Below are 23,484 nucleotides of genomic sequence, written 5' to 3'. Positions count from 1 at the left end.
CAGGGGCTGTGCAACTATAAACACAAACACATAAGCAGGCCTCTAGGCCTGCAAAGGAGCGCAGACAATTCGGTATTAAAGGTGAAGCTGGGGACGGTTTGTCAGCGAGTCGTGCGCGTTTATTTCAGAGCAACGCCGATGAACAAAACACTTTATGGGTTTGTGCTTCACACACCATTAAAACACAGGCTCCGCTTGGAAAATATGAGCAGAACAAACAGATTAACATTCCTCTTCTACATCTTGGAGTCCTGCAGGAGGGCTGGCACACAGGATAAAAAGAGAAACGGATCTGACCTGGCTTTTTCCGTCCAAATAGCAGGTGCGGTGTAAAAATAACTTGACACAGTGGCTTATTTATACTGTTGACACAAGATCAATGAAGCTGTGTAGGATTAGGACGCATTATTTCTGTACTGTAGGTCTGAGCATTTGCAAGTGAGCAGGCTTAATCATAGTTAAAATGGGGCAAGCTTTTTAATCAAAAAAATAAAATAAAATCTTCTGCAAAAATAAACACCATGCAGCCTCCTCGGCGAGCCAATCACCAGGTGAAGGATGATCCTCGAAATGGGTTGAAAGAGAATGAAACTAATAAAAAGCCACTGTATCAACGTATCACAGTTAAGCATTAGTCACGTGAGGGCAACTATACGCCACAAGCCTGGTGTTCGCTAAATGAATCCTTCTCGTCCTCCGCCTGATTTATGGACCTGTAAAAACACACGTTGTTTTTAATCTACTGCTGCCTGAATCTGCCTCACTAATGAAATGTGGATGTGAACGTGTGGCATGTTTACACGCGTCCATGTGTGTGTGCGTGTGTGCCTGTGTGTATGTGTGTGTGTGTGTTTGATAATTATATATGGGCTGAAGTCTGATTCTGTGAACATGAATTTTCTCTGTGATAAATATGCATTTGGTTATGCAGGCCGATTAAGCTGTAAACCACAGTTACAAAACACACAGATATGCAAACATGGATGTGAAATTCACAAAAAAACATGAACACAACTTCCCAGACGCTCATCGTAGCTTCGCCCGGTGCACGACTGTTCGAAAGCCCGAGGCACTTCAACAAGAATCAATCTCATGAAATCCCCGACAAAAGAGCTGGTAAACGGAAGATAAGGGTCAGACATCGACACATTTAGGTGTGTCCAAAAGATGTAGTTAAAGTGTAACTATCCCGCCTGTGAAACCCTCCAACCACAGGAGGGCAGCACTAAGGCAGTTGTAGGCCAGATGTTGCCGAGTTACACAAATTTCCATGAAAATATTACAGTTTGGACAGTAAGATACAGATAGGATTTTAAAGCACCAATTCATCGTTTATCTGCAAACAAAAGTTGATCTTGGGTTTAGTTACTCTTTAAGGTGTTCAAAAACTACAGCGGTAAGCAGTTATGGGCAGGATCAAACATTTGACTCCGCCTCCACAATGTTCCAGAAGTAACAATCTATAGCAGAATATCTGTAACAATGTATTTGATTGGTCTTGGAAGTTGGAGCTCAAATCTGGAATTTGCATCATACCGAGGTACCGGTACACCACAATAACAGCGCTTTTCTTTCCATTTTATGCATTCAAACAGGAACAAAGATTGAATAGAGGTTGTGCCCTTGGTTTAATGTGACACAAACTGTACTGTAGCAAAGTACTAAAAATGGGATGTTCCTGCAGCTTTCAAAAGGTTTTCTGTGCGCAGTCGTCATATGCGTCTCTTCACCTTTTAGAATGTGACCCCTAACAAACTCTTGCTAAGTGTTGGTAATAACATTTAATGCTCTGTGCCGTCCTCTTTGTCTGTCAGATGCTTCAGCAACTACCTGGTGTCAACATCGCTACACTCATCCCATCTGAATACTCTGTCATCCTTCTAGACACATTAGTTGCTTGCAAACTGCATTGCTTACAAACACATCGCTATGCAGACTGTTTGTCAGTAAGTGCATCACCCATTATAAAACAATACAAAGGACATTAGACATTTTATTTTTCCCAGAGACACCAAAGAGAGAGTTAAGTCTAAGCTCATACGAACTTAGTCCGAGGTTCTGAGTACTTGTGCAAGGAGAGAATGGTATAATTGCAGATAAATGTTATAGCCTTGTTGCCAGATGGTTTTTGCAATCAACATGACTGTGTTTTCGTGTTTGGCAGACAGCAAGTAGCCTCAGTCTATTTGGCTGCAGCTTATTACAAGTGGCTCATCTCTTGATTTGAAACATTAGAGTGCATGCTGGACTTGTCTCTCTGTGGTCAGCACTTCTCAGACTTCAATAAAAACATTCTCTTGCTGGCAGAGGGAAGAGGAGAGAACGAGCCAAAGAGATCCAGGCAACCTCTCACCTCTCCCATCATAAGAAGCCCCTGGTCCCAGGGCTACATGTACTCCTTTCACAAGGAGAAGCGAGAGAGAGAGGGATGAGGATCTGTCAGATTCAAACAACAAAGAGGTGCCGCCTCACACATCCTTCCTCGGCCTGTCCCCTTCAGTACCAGTGACATCATTTAAATCATTTAAATCCTTCCCAAACATGACCCATGGCGAGTGACCCATCATGCCAACGCTCGCACCTCCTTGTGAGACAGCTGCTGAACTGCTTATTTAGCAGAAAATATCAACGGACTAACTGTGTGATTTATTCAAAATTATTCCTCCACGGTGCTCCTTCACTCAGAGCGTTCGCCCATAGTTCATCGTGGTCCAGGCAATTAGGAGCAGGCCACACCTCTACAGGAGACAAAGCACCTGGCTGTAGCAGACAGACATAAGGAGGAACGGAGGCGAGCGGCGAGCGGTTTTCCACGAAGGGCTGGAATAACTAAGCAGAGGAGCGAGGGAGAGGGAGAGAGTGAGGAATGCAAGCAAGGCACTTTAGGATTCATTTAGGTTCCCCATCTCCCTGGTCACTTTATTAGCAGTCTGGGAAGAGTGATACATGTCCCAAAGCTATGCAAAATGCATAATCAAGCATTTAAATAAACGCCATGTGGATGGGTGTGGGCACCGTGCACTTGCGTACGTGTGTGCACCCGGGCGTGCACGCGGACTTTTGTTGCACAATGACGTGCATGCTAAAAATGCTTACTACTGGAAAACTTCAAGGTGTTCAAGACTTACACTTTTGGACAAACGCTCTGTGCTACACTTAGCCTCGTTCAGTATTCCCACAAGCGGCATTGAAGCAGCCGCCCCCTGTAATGTAAAGAAATGTTTAGGAAAGTATCAGAGTCACTCTGTAAAGAATTCTTCATCCTTGTGTGGTTGTGTTTTGAAGAATATCACAGTCAGGTAAATCTGGTGTAAAAAAAAAAGGGAGGGGGTTTCCTCCTCAAATTGAAATCGCAATTGCACCCACTTTCAATCCATCTTTCCCCCTCTCTCAGTATCAAGATTAGATAGGAAACAGTTGAGGACATAGGAGCCTTTTTATTCCCAGTTCAACGACAGACTGCGCATAGAAAACAAACAAGCAAATAAAGAGAGATGGGAAGGTCTCCCTGGAGAGGCAGACTCATGACACCAATATGCGAGGAAAGAGGCAGATTTTAAAAGTGCCTTATTCTGCAAATAAGGGGAGAACCGGTGCTCCTTTGGTGATTTACAGGATGCGATTTGGAAGCAGACTGGCAGAAGGGAGGAAGGTGGCGAGGAAGCCACAGTTGAAGCCTTGTTCATATGACAAAAGTGAAAGAAAATCTTATTAAAGATGTCAAAACATTTAAATTGGCAGTAAAATAACATTGGCAAAAAATAAGAAAAGTTTAAGTTACAATTCCTGTAAGACATAACAGGGATTAACAATGATCTAGTGGCACTATGGGCCTGCTCAGTGACCTGGGAAATAGGTTTCCTTTTTCTTGATGATTTTAGGGGGAAAAAAAAGAATAAAAAATGTCAGAACCAAAAGGTGAGTGGAGAGGACGCAAGTCATTGTGCAAGGGAAGTTACAGGAATGGTGGCAAAAAAAAAAAAAAGAGCAGCATCCTGAAGCCTGGAGGGGTCACAACTAACCAGGTCAGCATTTCATACATGTCACTTCCTGTCGGCCTCAGCGAGAGGAGTGTGGCTGTGGTGCGGCGTGGCATGGTGGCCGGTGGGGAAGAGGGCCTGTCCGACTGACACATGAGGTTACACAGCAGGCAAATGGACAAAGGCATGGACACGAGTGACGCTCTGCTCTCCCGGGATTACTATTCGACTTTTCATGTCAAAATATAATTGTCCAGATTTATTCCATGCAGTTTTTTATACATTTTCAACATATAAATACTAATGACGATGGTAAATTTTAGGCAGAGTTTTCAGATGGCTGTGCAAATTTCAAGAAAGAAAAAAAAAAAAAAATCATCAGCTCAAATGAGGCATGAAAGATAACAGAATGATAATAGACATAATCATGTGCAAAGGTAAAAAAATAAAATAAAAAAAATGAGGCTCATCTTGAACTTAGTCACTTTCCCATGTTGGCCAAGATCCATAAACAAGTGGTATTATCTTATAAAGTATAACATCCCAAAATATAAACAGATACGCAATACCATAAACATGTCTGATAAAGAACAGCAAGTATTTTTCTCAGGATAAATGGCTGCCGCCTATCAGCTCCGTCTTGCTCTGCCTCTATGCCCTGTGTTAATGCTGCTGTTTGACATTGCAAGCAGCAGGCTCTTTTCTCCCCTCCCAGCAGCCTCGGTGGACGCCGAGCTTTAGCCTAATTGGTTCCAGAGCAGACCCTGACAGAACCCTCCTCAGCGGCATGCAGCCATATTAATACCCCCCGCCACAAACACAGACGCACACACAAACAACAAAAACAAGCACAGCAATCAGCGACTAACTCGCTAATTAACGCCCTTACAAAGCATCTCATTAGCATGTGCTGTACAATGGGGCAGTGGGGGAAATGAGCATTTTGGATTAGCAAAAAGGGAAGAAATTACAAAATAAGACAGTGGAACAACAGTGAATCTGTGCGCGTTGTATTCCACTCAGGGGGCCAAGGGCTTTGGTTGGCCCACAAAGCAGCACCCTGATTCTCTGGGGAATCCATTACAGCTCTCTGAGGAAGACATTGGAGGGAAGATAAGCATAATTTTAAAAGCAATCGGTAAAAAAACTAATCTCCGGCACGCAGGCAAACGCTTTAGTTGTTAACCAGCAACTTAACCTGCTAGTGCTGTGAGTGGAATGGGAGATGGAAAGGTTAGGGGCCACGAGAGAAAGTAGGCAGTTACAGCAAAGGCCAAGAGCTGCAGAGATGAAAGGCTTGAATCCTAGTTAAAGCTAATATAAAGAGAGAGACGCCGGGATGTAAAACATGTTGTGATTAATGTAGTTAATCAGTGTTTCAGGCTATACAAACATATGTATGTTTTGGCTTTAGTTTTGGTTTCACTGCTTCACACTGTGGTTTTCATGTTACTTCAATTAATATATATATATACACACACACAGAAACTTTTTAACCTCATGAAGGCAGTGAGAATCAGACCCCTTCTCTGTCTTTTCGAATTCCCCAACATCCTGCAGGAAAGGTCTGACCTGACAGCTGCAATGAGACAGCGACGGAGATCAAATACAATGTTATCTCTGTTAATTCTATGCAGAATTAATTAGTTTTAATCTGAAGAGCAGCAAGGATAACTCATGAAAACCGTGGAAGAAGGAGGGGGACATACAGCTCAGGTGGGAGAATTTGTAGAACGACCAACTACAACTTAAGTAGTCCACTCCACCGGTTTACGGTTTGCCACAGGCCACACAGGGGAAGCGTCAAACCTAAAGGAATGTCTTCTGGTCTGAAGAAACCAGAAATAAACTTTTTCACTTGAAATCAAAAGGGCTGTTAGCGGAAGAACAAGCATAGTGGTGGCAGCAATATGGTGTTGGAGCTGATGGGAAATACAGGCCAAACCCTGCTACGTCAGAACAATTTAGCTCAAAGGCTTTTCATGTGTTGGAAGGGCCCAGTCAAATCCAAACCTAAATCTAATTGAGATTCAGTTACTAGAGTTTAGGACTGATGTTTGCAGACAGTGTTTATTCCGTCTGGCTGACCGTGATAAATTTTAAGATGAGAAAAGGGCAAAGATTTGAATTTAGAATTTGCAAAGCTAATACAGAGATTTCCCTAGGGCCTTACAGCGGTAACTACAGCAGAAGATATGTGCACGCTTCACTTTTTCAGACTTTCGTTTTTGTAGAAACTATGCATCATTTTCCCTTAATGCACTATTTTGTGTTGTTCTACCACATGGAACATGCAAAAAAAAAATCTCTGAAGTTAGTGGCAAGACAAAATATGAATATTTTTGCAAAACACAATTATAAAAGAAGTTGTCAAAAATATAAACATTTAAATGTGTCAAATAAAAGAAAAACTTCTCATTTAGAAACTAGTCAGAGAGGTGCAACAATTGCTTTAAATATTCCCGGACGTTCTGTTAGCTGTTATTGTCTTGTGCTGTACTGAACACAGCGCTGTTTGCTGGGAAGAACGAGCCCTCTGACCCGCTCTTCCTAGCCGTTCTGACCTGCCCGTTATCCGTCACGAAACCCACTAACATACCACACTGTCAGAACACGGGGGCGGCGCTGTGCCACGCCGCCCTAAACTTCGAGTAAGCAATCACAGTCGCCTCCAAGAAGCGACGCAAGCGACAGTCAGACACAGAATAAGAGGAGAGCTTCACGTAATAGTAAGCAGGCAGTTAGAGGTCAAAGGTCGCCCGCAATCGGGACGCCGGCTTCACTTCTGGCAGCCAGAGTGGAACTCTGCGAGGGACCTGGAAGTAGATATGATGACCTTTTCTGCAGAGGACCCCTAAAATATACTCACTTATCAAAATGACCTTAACATAGGAGCATGGGAAGGTAAGCACAGGCCATCCATCACCTTAAAGATTAATCCTCCTCTCTATTCTTCTCCTGAATCTATTAATAATGTCGCCAAAGGGGCAGAATTTGTGGCCAAGATTTATTCTGATATTGTGACTTTAATTCATTAGCCTCTAACAGGGGGGATTCCTGAGAAGGAAGAGCGAAGGCAGCTTCAGAAATGCTAATTTAATGCTCTGAGAGCCAGACTCTTGATTCGATTGTTAAAATTTGTGAGAAATTTGCACACGCAACATGCCAATTTACCACAAAATGAGAGATTATCATTTACGCTCAAGAGGTCACACTTACTTATGCCTTAAAAGCTGCTTCCATTTGTTAATTTAGCCACATTAAGTATCTGGGATGAATCTGTGGCAGGTGCAAAGCTTGAAAATCAATTGTAGCACAGAATCTGGTACCGAGAGCTTTTCCTCACTCATTTAAACAAAGCAGTGGATTTCACACTGCGGAGCAGCACTGACAGCCCCAGGGGCATACTTCAATTAGAGACTTTGGCGAGTTTAAACACTGTAGATCTACTCACGCTTAAAGGCGTTTGTCTCCCGCTCTACACCCCCTCCCCCCCCACCCCTCCAACTCCCCTTTTTTTCTCCTCCCTCTCAGCCTTTCTTCTCATATCTGTGCCAAGCACTCACTCTCCTCCATCTTCAAGTCCTGCTCTCTGTAATCAACCCTGCACTAATAGCTTATTCTTTCTGCTCCAGCACCCACATTTCGCTTGTTTATTTTCCCAAACTCGTAAATCTGGGCACATGTCACAAGTGCAGCGATATTAGAGCAATAATCTCAGGTAATTATCAGATGCCCTTTCACATTTACTCCCTCCCTCCCTCCGCCTCCCTCCATCCCTTTAACTCTTGCGCTACGGAGACACAGAGGAATCAGCATTGCTCCAGAGAGCTGTGTTTGTCTGAACTTAACCCTTAGTAAGTCTTTTTTTTTTAAAAGGCATGCAATTTTTTTTTTCCATTCATTCCAAATTTATTTTCTCATTCAAGCAATTTATATAACTCTAAATGACAATTATTTTTGCAGAAAAAAGAATTCTGTTAACATCTCAAGAGCTTTAATCAGCAAACGCTGTCAGATTTCTAAACTTTAGGTCAGTTTTCTCCAGATCAGAAGTGTTTACTAAGCCGATAACTAAGCCTTCATTGTGAAGCATTTCCGGTCATTCAAAAATATTAAAATAGTTAAATAAACTGGTCCCCATCTCACAGCTCATGTCTGCTTAAAGGTTTCTATAAAGGTAATATAGTCAAATCACAAGTCTCGTTGACAGATGCTGTCCTACTCACCCACTCCTGCTGTATGAGGCTAACGGCCTTGCTGGCCCGGGACAGGTTTCGACACGCCAGGATCACATGACCTCCGTGAAGAGCAAAAGACCTGGCCGTCTCAAAGCCTGAGACAGAAGAGAGGAGACAAAAGTAGGAGGTAGTAAGAAAAAAAAAAAAAAATTGAAAAGCGAGCATTTCTTCAAAGATTAGTTTCATTTTGAAAATATCTTTGATTCTACGCGGCTGAATCTAATGAGGTGGTGGAGGGGTGTGTGGGTGCAAACTAAAGTCTTCATCAATTTTCCATATAATTTATTTTATTGAGTAGCTCAGTGGTCTAGCAGTGGGAGTTAATCATTTCTCTCTGAAGTGATGAAACTGATTGAATCATTGTGGCTCAAGACTTCTCCCTCTCATCTCAGATCAGGTTTTGATTCTGGCCCCGGGAACCCGTCGCTGCTCGCACCGGGATACGAGAGGGTGGGAGGGGGAAATCAGCTGTTAATTATGTTAATAATTACGCAGTGATGGCAGTAATTAAGAAAAAATGGTTTATAATGAGAGAAGGCAAATGAAAACAGACATGCCGTTCAAACTAAATCACAGTGTGATATTCCAGCACATCAAACGGGGCTCTGATAAGTGCGTTTCTCCCATGAAACGAGGGTCTGCAGATACCCGCAGAATTTATCAGTCCGACTCCGCTTCATGGCTCCATCCAAATCATGTAGCCATGATAAAACTGACAAAAACTGGAGATAGAGAGAGAGAGAAGTTCATTTCTAAATTACAAGTCTAAATGGGTCATTTCATCCCGTAGGTTGAATTAATTTATGAGATCAACTTTTTCCCCTCGCCATATTTTTATTTCCTTTTGACATTTACTATCTCTCACGACATCGAGGAGAAGTTTGGCAGCACTAAGTCAGTCTAAACACAAACTGCTACACATTTATGTATGCTTAATAAGGGTGAGGCTCCTGACTGACAAACTGAGGGCCAGCGCAGTAGCCAGAGTGCATCAGAGGGTGAATTAATATGAACTGTAATTAGATTATATGTCTTAATCTGATTTTCATTAAGAGCAAAACTGGGAGGCCTAATTGTTAGAAGAGTGTTAAGGACTAATATCTATTAAAACTCAAAATTGGAATAGGACTGGAATCCCTCTCTGACAAGTGAAGCATGGAAATGAAATTATGTGACACCTTATTAGGTGTAATGGAGGGGACTGTGACTGAGAACAGAGATCGCTTCAGTGGTAAGAAATGGAAATAAAAATAAAAACAATGTGGCCAAAAAATATAAAAAAAAAAAAAATTGCAGACAGGGTAAAATGTGGCTTTATATTTGTAGCAGTAGCACCAAGAAGCTTTATTCTCAGAATTTTTATTTTACTCATTTCCAACCAGGCTCAGTTCAAGGAAAATAAGAGCAAATTCTTACGTCTTCAGCCACGGAAGCTCTCAATGTTCAGAAGCACCAAACAATAGCAATTAGACAAACATGCTTCAGCTTTTCAGGCATTAGAAAAGGAACAATTATTACCCTCTCTAACAGAAATACACTTCGTAAAGATACAAAACCTTCCAATGTATTATTTTTGAAATTTTGGACAACTTTTGAGCGATATGTTTGAAAACATTCAGACATATCTGGAGACCGCTGAGTAAGCTGACAGAGGGAGGACATACAAATGCTTTTATCCTGGCCAAATGTGGAGCCAGTCACCTGGAAAAACAACAATACTTTTTCCTGCTAATCATCTTTCCATTGGAAAAGTAACATTAAAACATTCCAGCGTTATAACACGTGGATAGAACCAATTAAATCTCTCAGACCTCAATTGGATGGGTAAATACATTTTCTGTGTTATTTATTTTATTATTATTGGTCTGATGTAATAGCTTGACCTAAAATACTACATTTAAAACTTTTGATTCAGGTATAAAGAGTATTTTTCAGAAGGGGAAAGCTTTGTTTTCTTCGAAATTATAGATTGTATGCATTCATATCTACAAAATTTACTTTATCAGGCTATTTCTCAAACACAGCTATAAACAAAACAGATGTTGGTTTGTTGTTGTTTTTTTTATGATCACATCTACCTTCAACTCAAGAGCGCTGAACATCCACAGGGGGAAAAGAATTATTAATTTAGATCAATTTACATCAATTATCTTAAAAGTTCTAAAACTTCTACTTTCTTTTCAGAAATACAGAATTAGATTATTTCTTAAATTAAAAAAATGAGAGATCACCATAGAGCCCTATAAATTAGTTTTAAAGCAGAAAGCTGGAGATTAATAGGATATATCACGTACCAGTTGAAGGTTATGTCTGGTCTTGTTTAGTAGTCTTTACGCAACATTTTATAGAACAATTTTTAAAAACACGGCATGATTTTTTTTAGCCTGTATAAATTGGACAAGAGTAGTTGCTTCTGGTAAACAACAACCGTTCACACTCACTTGTTGTGTGTACAAACCATGAAAGTGAAATTAATCGACACCAGTGTTTTCCATAATGGAGGACAAATTAGAATATGGCAGCGACAACGCCAGCCGCACCGGAGCCATGTATTTGCGATGACAAATAACAAGGGCTCGACATTAATTGTGAAATAACGAGAGCGGCGTTGCTGTAACAGGGACTCTCCGCCCCTTTGCCCATGTTACCGGTGGAGAGGGCTTGCAGTGAAATTAGTTCTTGGTCAGGTGTACAACGAAAGGATCCTGTTCAGGCATCGTACGCTCATGGTGCTACATGACAAGAGGTCAGGCGCCGGGTTTCTCCCACGCTCGTGGATCGACAGACGCCGTGAGCCGTTTTTGCGACACGCGGCAGGCCTCCCAGAATGCCGGCGCCGGTCCAGATTTGTTTTTGTCTAATTAGACACAAACGGAGCAACCCCAAACACGTGGCCTTAAGAAGCCAGGAGACCAAATGGAGAGCCTCTGATTGTGTGCTTGCTCGCTGTGGGGCTTCACGAGGTAACAGAAATACAGTAAATGGCTCGGCTGTTGTTGAAATTGTGTTTTACTGTAATATATAAAAAGCATAAAAATATGTAAAATGTCCATTAAGCAGTGAATGCTCTTCATGGTACATTAGGATCCTGGCCCCACTGATATCCCACAATAATGAGTGTGATTTAGTGATTTCACGCTTTGTTTGTCCTCCCTGGCCCGCCGCCCCCCTCCGGATCCCCTGCCCCTGCCCACCCTCCACTCGTACACAGGTGTATTGGCTCCATGTAATGAGATCATTACCAGCATCGTCGGCGAACGTGTTTATTTGGCAAACGGAGCAGCCGGCTCCTTCTCTCTCCTGATCTGCAACCAAAGAGGCATTTAACTAAAATAAGCTCTGCAGTACAATTGGGCAATCAGAAGTCAATTCAAATCATTACAAGGCCTGAGGGGCAAACACGTCGAGTTCCTACAATCCTCCTCCGCCAGAGCTGAAGTTGTGCTTGGGAAAACACAGGAGCAGCACAGTTAATGAACTGACTGCAGGACTGTGCAGAAATGTTGGGTCACAATGGAAAGACTGAAGTAAGGGGGGGGACATAAAACTGATGGAAAAACATTAGAGAAGCCCAAAAATATTTAATGAAATTGTACATAACATTTAAATATGGTTTGCTGCCCATGTGGTTTGCTTCTGGTGGGTTATTCCACAACAGCTGAGTTAAATGCAGGCACACCTGCTGATTTATTTGAAACACACTACTCGCTGGTAGGACATCATAAAAAAACAAATAAAATGTACGTTCTTAACAAGACCCATTGTTTTGTAGTGTGGAGAGAAGGATTTTAACTTTCACCATGGCTAGAGCCTTCAGCTGGATTCAGAAAAGTTGATATGGAGACAATCAAAAATAAAATCACAGAAAGCTCTTGAGGTGGATGAGACGAGTGTGTACTTGCGAATGTAAACAATCAGCCCGGTTATCAAGTGTGTAAACACTGGTGTTAGAGAACAGTGGTGTATTTATTTCCTGCAGATCAGCTCCAAGTCATGCACATGCAGGCTGTAGACACCTTGTTTTGTTTTTTTTGTTGTTTTTTTTAAATGTCTTTCTTTGCTTAATGTAATGGGGACAGTAATACAACGTTCTGAAGTTGTATTAAGAGGTTGAATTTTCAAACAACAAAGTAACTCCAAATACGACTCCCAACAGCTGATTGAGTGATATTTGCACCTGTTCCATTGGCTGTTGTGAGTTCTTTTGGGGGGTTTTTACCCAAGAAGCACAGAAAAACCCAACTCTCTGACTCTTTCTGACTTTTAAGATCCCCTCTAATTCCCCTCCACTGGTCCAAGAGGAGGAAGATGTCACCCCAAAAGTGGAATGTATGGTTGGTAATTACAGCCCAAGGTTGAGCTGTTCCAGGCGAGAGCACTGGAGTGCTTCCATTACCCCTCCTTGTCCCCTCCTGCCTCCTTCCTGCACCCCCCTTCTCTCCTATGTTGTCATCTGACTGGGGACCCATCCTCCTCCCTCCTCTTTCTCTGACCCTCTGTGTCAACCTCTAGCTCCCCACAAAGTCTCTCATCATGGCCTTGCACACCACACTGGACACCGTCGGTCCGCGGGTCTCAAATAGAGAGAAAGGGACGGTGGCAAAGTTAGACGAAAGCAAACTGGATCCCACCTGTGCAGACCCCTCGAAGGCTATTCAAGCACCTAGATCTGTTGAGCACCGTCATCAAAAATCCCCCCAATCATGTAACTTTCATCCCCTCATCATGTACAGACTATAAACCCGGTAGATCTATAAACTACTTGACTACACACAATAACTTCACACTCCGTTTTATTTTACCTACAGCCTTTAATCACATATATGTATTCTATCCTCTCCTACTAACCACTTCCCTTCTGCTATATTAGAGCTTTAATTATTATTACTATTGAGGAGCTCTGTGCCAGCAGCATGATGTGTTTTCCACGTTGGTCTTCATAGCAAATTTGATCTAAATCTAATTAAGTTGAACAATTTGACTAACCAAACCTGTTTTCATTATGCTGCCAATAAACACATTCGTCAAAAAGGCCATGAAAAAAATAAAATAGAATAAAATACAAGCACTGATTTGCTGGTGATTCTGAAAAGACATAGCTGGTCAGTGTCAAGCATTACTTAAGTATTTATACCCTTTTACATTTTCCCAAGTTTTGTTGTTTTACAATGACAAAACTTCAGTGTATTCCATTTGGATTTCACAACACGGATTAACACAAAGTGGTGAATAATTGAAGTAGAGCGGAAATGATACATGGATTTCAAGATGTTTCGTTATTAATCTGAAAAATGTCTGAGTGACCTGAGTCAATGCATTGGAGAATCACCTTTTGCTCCAGCTGCAGGTCTTATCTTTCTTCCAGCTTCCCACATCAATAGACTGAAGACTGGGTGACTGAAATTGTTACCCAAAATACCTAAAGGTCAGATTGGACATAGAGTCTGTCAGAAAGATCTGTCAATTCTTGCTAAGGATCCTGGTTGGGCCTTTTGAACACATGCATACGGTTTGAGTGAAGCCGTTTTAGAGTAGCTCTGGGTGTATTTTTAGTGATGTCCCACTACTTGAAGGGAAACTTCTTCCCCAGTCTCAAGTCTTTTACAGGCAATATAACAGGCTGGGTTTTTACCAGAATTGTCCTGTACCTGGTTCCCTCAGTGTTCCCATCAACATAATGATGATTTTCCCCCATCTCTGCTGAAGAAAACCTATTTCATCATGCAGCATTGCTCTTCCAGATCATTTTACAAGTAACCCTAAAAGTTTGGCTATGGTCTTTCACATGTTTGCAAAGTCTATTTCCTGGCTTTTTACAAACTCAAGAGGATTTCTTAAGGCCTTTTTGTCAGCATTGCATTGCTACTTCCCAATGTTAAATGAAGGTCAAATCTGTAAATAGTACGACAAAGAGTTCTGCCAACAAATCCTCCCACTCGAGGTGTGGAGCTTTGCAGCTCCTCCAGAGTTACCATGAGCCAATGCTCTCCACAGTTTGCAGTTTTCTCATAATCTTTCAATTTCAAGATGATGGATTAAACTGAGTGAAATATTTAAAGCTTAAGCTATTATTTAACTACGTCACTCAGCTTTTAGCTTCTCCAGAACTTTCTACCTGACTTGTCCTGCGTTCCAAGGTCCTCATGCTGAAGTGTTTCTCTAACGTTCTCACAGAACTAAAAAAATAAAATAAAATCCCAACAAGTAGATTGTTACTTATTAATTAACATGTGTAGGTCATTGGTTGGACTGATTTTACTTATGGGTATCAGAAAAAAAGAGGCTGAAGAGTAGTGCTGCATTTTGAGTTGACTTATCACTTGAAATCCATTCAAATCTGCGACTGTAACGTGACAAACTGTGAAAAAGTTCAGGGGGTACGAATACTTCAGCAAGAGACTGCATGTCTCAGTGGGTGCCCACACACAAAATCACTCCAGTCAGTCTGGATGTCATCTGAACTAAAAAGAGCCACTCGGAGGCCCAGACATCTTCTCCAGGAACATCTTTTTATCCATCTAATTCCTCCCACTATGAATAATGCAGTTCCCTCCTTACCGAGGCTCGGGTTTAACGCGTCGCTGCGCGCCTCTTTAAGGGGGTACTTATTCATAAACAGCAGTGCAGTAAATACCAGAGCTTTGCAGCCAATTTAATGGCAGTTATGCCTAACAAATCTGCCTCAATCTAATGATCAGCCACAAAGCTCGGCTGCGGGTTTAATCTGCGAGCGGAGGCTCCCACAGCTCCGCGACTCACTGAATACGCTTAGGGATCTCTCCATCCAGAGAGCGGAGAGCGCCGGCCCTGACACTTAATCCACACGGCACAACAGTGGGATCAGCGCAAATACATGAACAACGTTAGTCTTTCATGAATAAAAATAAAGTCCTAAAACACTGCGGAGGCGATGCATTAAGATACATAAAACATCATGAGGTGCTCTTTCTGCAAATCCCCCTCCGTCGGGGTGTTTTCTGCCTGTTATTCCAGCACTGACCACACACCTTTGAAAGAATAACAAGAGGATTTCAATGTATACATTCGTACCGAGTAGAGCTTTTGCAGCAGAAGGTAATTCTGTAAGAAAGTAGCTTTAGTAGAGAGTCAGGTTAGGATCATAAGAAGCAAAAAAACACAAAAATAAAAATAGGAATCAGACAGATTTGCCTTCATTTACTCTGATTGGGAATCAGCAGGTCAAATGCTGAGAGATTTAGTCTTTTTTTTTTATTCAGTAAATGAACCCATTAATGAACAACTGAACAACCACTATTTTGTGGCAGTACATGCAACAGACAACACCATGCAATTTAACACACTTTTTGGAGTGCACTGAAAATCAGGTGAAGGTTTGGGGAAAATGTTTTGCTGTATAAACTCAGATAATCTTGTTATTCATTCAATTTCAGTTAGATTCCAAGCTACCCTGTGAAGGAAACTATAGTTCTTTTTTTTTTTTTTTTTTTGTGTGGCATTATATATATAAATATATATATATATATATATATATATATATATATATATATATATTTTATTTTTTTTTAAGTTGAAATAAACGGAAATTTGCATTTCAGATCTTAAAGGAAAACAGAAAATTGGAATTTGCCGAATTTTCTTTGGTGAAATCTAATCACTGATTAGCAGTTATAACACTAAAAAAATGTATTTCATTATTTAGATAAAACAAAAAAAACATTTTTATCTCAGTTTAATAAAAAAAAATTGATATATTTATGGGGTATATTCTTTGATACATAACAAGGGATCGTCTCATCCCTTGTTATGTTTTCTACATTTTCTTAAAGTTAGGAGCTCTGCAGAACCCTGCAGTGTTGTTGTTTTTTTTGTTTTTTTCTGTTATGTCACATAATCCCTAATCAAATTTAAATTGTTGGGGCATCACATAGCTCAGTGGGAGATCACCATTTACTGAGGCTACAGACCTCAACGCAGTTGTCCCCTGCTCAGCTTCCACCCCCGGACCATTTGCTGCATGTCTCCTGGTTCTCTCTCCCCACTTTTCTTCCTGTCCATCTACTAATGAATAAAGGAAGCTAGAGCCGCAAATAAAACTTTTTTTTTTTTAATTTTAACTTGTCAGGTTAGACTTTAAAAAATAACAGTCATTTTCTTGGGGGGGGGGGGGGGAAAAGCCTCACTTGTGAATTGCTAACAAGGACACATAAGTTGAAACAATATTACAATCAGTGACAGCTAAAACAAAGTTGTTCACATTCTTACCACTAATAAGAATGTGAAAAGTTTATTCAAAGGCCAAAAAAAACATTTTTTTGTTGTTTGTTTTAGGATAAATAAACAAATAGCTATATATTTGTTTTCTGTATCTATTGTGCTGGATCAGGAGCTAAAAAAAAATAAATAAATAAAGCACATTCAAGGCAGTTGTGCCTGTCTGAATAATCTGTCTGGGTGAGACAGGGGTCAACGTGTTATTTCTGACCACTATTAAACATACATTGTGTTGACAACATGGCAACTGGCTGACTGATGATGTACCTCAGGTTGTGGGATACGTAAACCCACATATATTTCCCAAAAGAGCTGTCAGAGGGCACATGTGACTGACTGTGCTAACAGATGACAATACAAATATAGTCTCGCTTTAACAGAGATCATATTTTAGGGTATAGATCATAATAAATCCGCTGCTTCATACATGGTATTCATTCTATATTTATCACAAAAAGAAGTATTTTGTCTCTCAAACCGGAGGGGCCTGGAGATTTCATGAGAAAGGTCCTTTAAGTATAAATGCTCCATGGACCTCTGGCCAGTAAATAACCTGAGTTAGCTGATAGCAGGGAATTAGAGCCAGAGCAGGAGTGCGTAATGGGGATGGATAGGAGGCTCAGGCTTGGGTCACAGCCGTTTAGGAATCAATGCAGAGGTACAGGTGAACCACCACAGGTCTATGCGAGAGAGCAAACCTTTGGGAAGGACAGGGAGAGAGAGAGAGAGAGAGAGAGAGAGAGGAGGGATGGGGGACAAACCACGATCATTCATTCCCATTATCACAATTAAAAATCACCACTCAGGTCGCTACAGGTTTTTAATTTGCAACAGAAAGCAAGAGAGAGGAAGACTAATGTTGCAAACACCGCCAAGACGAGCTGCATTACCGTCTCGCCTCCCACCGACGGGCACGCCGGAGCTTCCAGGCTTCTCACCAACCCGTGGTATTTCACGCATAAATAAATTAATGTGTGCACTTTTCATGTTCGCATGCATTAAGAGTAAAATTAAGGAGCTCAAATGTAAATTTTTCTAATTAAATAATATCCTACCATTACTAATAATAAAAATGTCACCCTTCCTGTGGAAGACGTGAGCGCTGGGGAACGTGGAAATAGCTTTGACACGTGCTTTAAAACACTATTGATGCTATTAAAATGCTAAGTGGGTCCAAGCAATTGGCATAACCACATTTCACTTTAGGAACGTCAAAGGACGACGCAACAAGAAGCAATTACTACAAGAATATTGTTAATTACGGCCGCTGCATTTTTAATAAGGGGCAGAGTAAAACAAAGGTTATGTTAATATGAGTTTATTAAGAATTCATACACTATGAAAATGTCTGTGGGGTGTAGCTACCTGAGACAGTCTGGAGGAAATCTGATTTTTTTTTTACCCCACATAAACACCTTTATTTTTACCAAATACTTCACAGTAAATGCTAAATGTGGGTTCTATGTTTCATTATTATGTTTTTAATCATGACAAAGTAATGAAAGAAACACATGAGAAGGAATTTCTCGTGATAATGGTTTAAAAGCCGAACAGCAGTCCTCCTGTGCCCTCTTGTGGTAAAACTGTGAACATCCATCCTCTTTCTTTCTATGCAGTTCCAGCAAAAGATAATTACAGGTGGGAATGTTGCACCTTTTGCAGTTAGTTAATAGATAATATTGGTATTGAAAGTATAAGGCGGTTAGCTTCACACCCTCTACAGTTCCACTAAATATTTCCTGAATGGTGGGGTTCAGCTTGCATGCATGCAGCCGTCTTAAAAAAGTTATTTTAGGAGTGCCACTGTTTTAAAAGGAATATGTATATTTTATATGTTTTAATATCTCATCAATGCTTCTGGTTTCTTCATTATCCATACTATTTAGATGAAATATGAAAAAGTATCACTGTCAAAATTATATTTTGTAAAAACACATATTGATTTTGGCACCACAAAGTGAAAACTAGTAAGAAATAAATGAAATGATTGATTCTAAAGTCATCTTTTATTTTAGCAAAAAATAAAAATGTTACCGTGAATAATAAAAACTAATAAGAATTAAAAAAAAAACCAAATGATTATACCAATAACAGATGTGCTGAATAGTTAGCTGTCCATCAAGGACAATACCTTTTTTTCATGTTTGCAAGGTTGGATTTTTTTTTTTAATTAAATCATATACGTTACGTCAAGTTTAGTCAACCCTTACAAAATTGTATTAACTGAATGTTGACTAAATGCACTTCTTAACTAAATTATACAAAAATATTAAGTTAACAGACTGACTAAAAGGAAACACAACACACTTGAGATAAACATTTCCATTTAATTTCAGGCTGTACTACAGTTTATAAGAATAGTGCAATACATCTTAGTAAATTCTGTCTATAAAATAAGGATTAAATAATACAAAATTTAAAAAAAAGGATTAAATAAGACAAAAACGCTGGGGTTTTTTTTCTATTTAACACCAGCTCGGTTATTGCACCATCCTAAGGTCGGTTTTGTCACACCTAGCCTTACAATTTTTCTTCCAAAAAAACTGAAGAAAACATTTTGTTATGAATAATGAGCTCCACAGACAGAAAAAGAAAACAGACATTTTAACAATAAATAAATAAATAGATCTACTGTTTAAGTTCCACCCAACTCAATAGACACGTTATGTCTGTTGAGATTATATTACCGGTACACACAACTGGCCTCCATTTACTAAGTAAGTGATGGTAACTGGTTGGACTGGATTTCTACTTATCAAAGTAAAAGTGCTTCATTTCAACTGCATATTGCACTTTTTAGATTTAGATATGTAAAGGAAATTGAAAACAATTCTGCTCTACCTTATAATGATCTAGCACATGAAATCCCAGTAAAATACACAGAGAATTGAGCCTGTGCTGTGAAGTTTGAAAATGTTTAAAGAGTGTGAGTGTCTAATTTTGAGAGGTCAGCACTGTGGCAGGACACAGCAGAGCCGAGAGTGAGAGTAAGCAAACTTCACTGCTTTAAAAAAGTATTTTTAGTACCGTGTACAGACACTGTGTCTGAAGGTGGAACAAACTCCAAGGGCACCACTCTCTTACCATAGGAAGTCATTTTATCTCTTCCAAAGAAGATTTTTCAGAATATTTTACACCTAAAAAAAAAACACACCACTAAGTCCATCCTTCTGTGATAAACGCTTGTCCCAAATGGACATATTTGGTTCAAATCAGGAACCACACCTACAAATGCAGTTTCTGGATAAGTAAATATAAAATTGACCATTTTTTCCAAATAAGTCTTAAGTGATTTTCTTTAAAACAACAGATGAATATATCCCAACATGGATCATCTGTTTTCCATGAAATTACTAAAGACTCTATGCAAAGATTAAAACAGGAGCATCGAGTCGATGAAGTCTTTGTTCAGCGAAGGCCCCTGAGCAGCTGTAAATCTATATATTATATCTCTGCCCTGCAGCAGCGCATAATAGACACGCACAGCAATTACGCTGCTGTGATTTTCCTATGGACAACGAATTTGAATATAAAGACAATTAACGATTTTATGTTTATTTGATCTCCCTCACGCTGTCATCATCTAGCTCGCACAAAGCTGCAAGTGTGAACAAATGGCCAGAGCTTGTGCTAATCTAAACTAAAGCAAAAAGGAAATACATTTGTTTCCAGGCCATTATATGGTGAGCCGTGCATTCGCTGGGTACAAATGGATACCATTTATTACGGTTAACAATGACATCCAATTCAGCCCTACTAATGAACTTCAATGCAGTCATGTTCGGTATTAAGGAGTGATTTGTTGAGTCTAAGTGTATCATTTTGGAGGCTAATGTTGATGAATGTCTGCTTGCGGAAGGATGGGGACATAAAGGGGAGTAGAGTCACTGTGTTAGAGCATCCTCTTATTGAGGTGCACTGTCGCCACCTGGTGGAAATATTGTGGTAACGCAGTTTCTTTTTTTAGTTTCAGAAACAACTGCCAGCATATAAAAATTGTTATTAAAGAAATAAAACAGATACTGGGACTTACCAATACCAGAGTTGCCTCCAGTGATGAGGACCACTTTGTCAGAAAGGTCACGACCCTGAAGAATTTCCAACGCAGCAGTGTTTCCATCGTAACGCTTCGGCTTCATCATCACGTCCTCCACTGTAAACGCCTGCCGGGGGTCAAAATAGGTGGTTCGCTTGTTGATGTGACTGAAAGAGACAGAATTTCTCAGGATGCATTGGAACATGCAATGAATCCATAGTGAGTATGGAAAAGTATTCAAACTCACTAAGTCACTGTACAATGCAAACTTTATCCTATTCCATTGGGGATATTAGATACAATTGAAGGAAAGTGACACATAGGTTCTATTTCGACAAGAAGGTTTTTTTTTCCCCAACTTGTTTACTTACTCAACATAAATTTTCTGTCCTTTTTCATCAGTCTCCTGTTCCCAGCCATATGGTAAATCTGCAAAAGAAAAATACATGTGTGTTTGGTTACAGGACAATAAATATCAACATCTGTACACCTTCTTAGCAAGCTTCCTACACGCAAATGTATAAGAATTCAACACAATGACAGCAAATGTGAGCACTGACGCAACTTTATTTGATCTCATACATGTTCACAAAAATAATTGTCTTAAGCTATGTGCTATAAATCTGTGGAACATGCTAGATGACCTGTAAAATATGGGTTGGGAAACCACCGGGGGTCACACATCAATGGGTGAGGTCATCTTTAGAAATCAAAGTAAATAATGAACAATATTTCTATTAACATAAAAGCAATATATTCGTAGACGATTCAGTTTGCATTATTATTATTAACTTGTAGCTTGAGTAAGAAGGTGAACAATTTGGAAATCTCAGTATTAAATATATCACTCCAGACAAACCTCCAGCACAACGTTTTTTCTTTCCTGTCTTCGGATGCTCCCACTGTGTCTTCATTTCTTCATGGCTGTTGGCACAAGGGGAAACAATAAGGACCACATAACCCAGCATGCCACCTCTCTCGACAGTATTTAGTGTGATAATATATCACATCAAGTGTTAATGAATTAAACTGAGCTAAAAGAAGGAATTTAATCTACAGACTTCTTAAGATGAAATGTTGAATGTTAACTCAATATTTAAAAAGTACTGTTAGTTTAAGAAAAAAAAAGTGATTCTGAAACTGTTAAGAAATGCAAGGTTATTGTGATGTAGGACAAATGAGGCTTCACACCTTTAATGAGAGCTGTGACCTAAATTCAAGTAATAAACAAATGATTTGTTAGAAACACAAAAAATGTCAATGTTAGGTTGCAAAGTGTCAGCGTCTTTGCAACCTGGTCGTAATGTTGTCTACACCAACACCTCATCTTCAATCTTTTCCAGTAGGAATCTACAGCATCTTCTCTCTGAAACATTCCTGGCCTCCAAAGATTTAAGAGAAAATCCCTCTTCTGGCATCATTATTCTATTAATAAAGATAATACAATTGGACCCTTTTGTCTCAATTGACTCAAAATATCTCTAAGCAACTGAATTCGTCTTTCTTATAGACACAGGAAAGGTGTTGTAGTTCTCAAATGAAACCCTGATTAGGCTTTCTTATCTATAGTCCCCTGATGATGACATCACATATTTTAGGGCAGATTTACAATGCAGTAAAAATATGCATCATCCCATTTGTATCTTTTTTGGGGGAAGATACTCTATATGTTTTATAAGAGCACATAAAACAAATCATAATCTCTGACAAGGACAACCTGAGTGAATACAAAAAAAAAAGTTTTTAAACGATGATTACTTATTAAGTGAAAAAGTTGTCCACACAGATTTACATCCAGACATTAAGGCCACCCCCAAACAATGTGAGCTCCCTTTGTTTTATTTAAGCTTAAATATCTGCAGCTAAAGCCAATTGTTTATTTTAACACATAACACTGACGTCTGAGTCCTGCAGGGATAGTCTGACAGCGCACATCCAGAGGTTCCCACTCACTTTGCATAGTAAACCCAACCGTCTTTGGTGGACCTCTCTTCCCATCCAGGCGGTAACTCATCTTCACTGTCCGTATCGTCCATACCAGCGTATTTCAGAGCTGCCATTGCTCAAGCTTTCCACAGACACGGCGCTGTTTCGCGGACAAGCACAATAACAGCTACAAAGATAGCTGCTCTGGGAGATTAAAAACGCTATCAGAAAAATGCTCACCCGGCACTTCCGCAACAACACGTTGACGACAGCCGAAGTGCCTTCTGGGATATTGAGGAAATTAATCTCTGCCGTATACGTTGTAAAAAAAAAAATATACAATTTAATGCGGATACAAATGTGTCAGAAGTGTATGGAGTTAAATTTGTTTCACAATTATTCAATAAAAAAAAACCTAATATGAATTTTTTTAAAAATAAAATTGTGATCAAAATTTTTAACGTCAAAAAAAATTAAATAAAATTAAAATATTTGGAAATAACTTTTTCACTTTATGAAATAAAAATTGGTGATTTAAAAAAAGTTAAAGTTTTGATCAAGATTTTATTTTATTTTATTGACATTAGATTTTTTGATTGAATAATTGTGAAAGAAATTTAACTCCATACCTTTCGTCCGATGACAGCTGGATGTAGCCTGTAACCATGCAAGGATAAGCAGATATTGATGACAGATTAAACAAATAAAATATTTTTTGTTTGTTTGTTTGTTTCTTGTTGTTTTTTTTTTAAACTGCATTGGATCATACTACAAAAAATTTAACTTTCAACAAGAATCATGAATGGTAAGCAAATAAAAATGAAGCGGTAAAGCTAATATCACCAGGTTGGAATCCAATCAAAATAAAACTGAAATAAGACATGCAAATTAACGTCATATGTAAGTAACATGTAAGACAGAATTTACAGCTTTGAGCCTGGTTATTGTCTGATGGCCTCAATTTGAACAGGACCTCTTCAGTTCCTCTGTATGCAAAACCAGCTGCATCCACCTGTTCCTGCTGCTTTACCTGCCTGTTAACCACCCT

General features: G+C 39.7%; 1 protein-coding gene across 1 annotated transcript in view; it reads right to left on the bottom strand.

Moving 5' to 3' along the window:
• The window catches only part of wwox (WW domain containing oxidoreductase), a 174,786-nt gene extending 152,070 nt beyond the window's left edge, over positions 1-22,716 (bottom strand). Inside the window, exons 1-5 of the mRNA XM_015045926.1 lie at positions 22,464-22,716; positions 21,370-21,434; positions 20,882-20,939; positions 20,508-20,677; positions 8,210-8,316 (exon numbers count right to left, since the gene is read on the bottom strand). Of these exons, the coding sequence (XP_014901412.1) occupies positions 8,210-8,316; positions 20,508-20,677; positions 20,882-20,939; positions 21,370-21,434; positions 22,464-22,570 (507 nt within the window). The 5' untranslated portion in view covers positions 22,571-22,716. The remainder of the gene's footprint in view (positions 1-8,209; positions 8,317-20,507; positions 20,678-20,881; positions 20,940-21,369; positions 21,435-22,463) is intronic.
• Positions 22,717-23,484: the final 768 nt, after the last annotated feature.

The sequence above is a fragment of the Poecilia latipinna genome, unplaced genomic scaffold (genome assembly GCF_001443285.1).
Source record: "Poecilia latipinna isolate Pla-1442-1.1 unplaced genomic scaffold, P_latipinna-1.0 Scaffold754, whole genome shotgun sequence".
Taxonomy (NCBI): Eukaryota; Metazoa; Chordata; class Actinopteri; order Cyprinodontiformes; family Poeciliidae; genus Poecilia; species Poecilia latipinna.
Note: the sequence above shows the minus strand (reverse complement) of the source record. Positions and strands in the feature narration are given on the sequence as shown.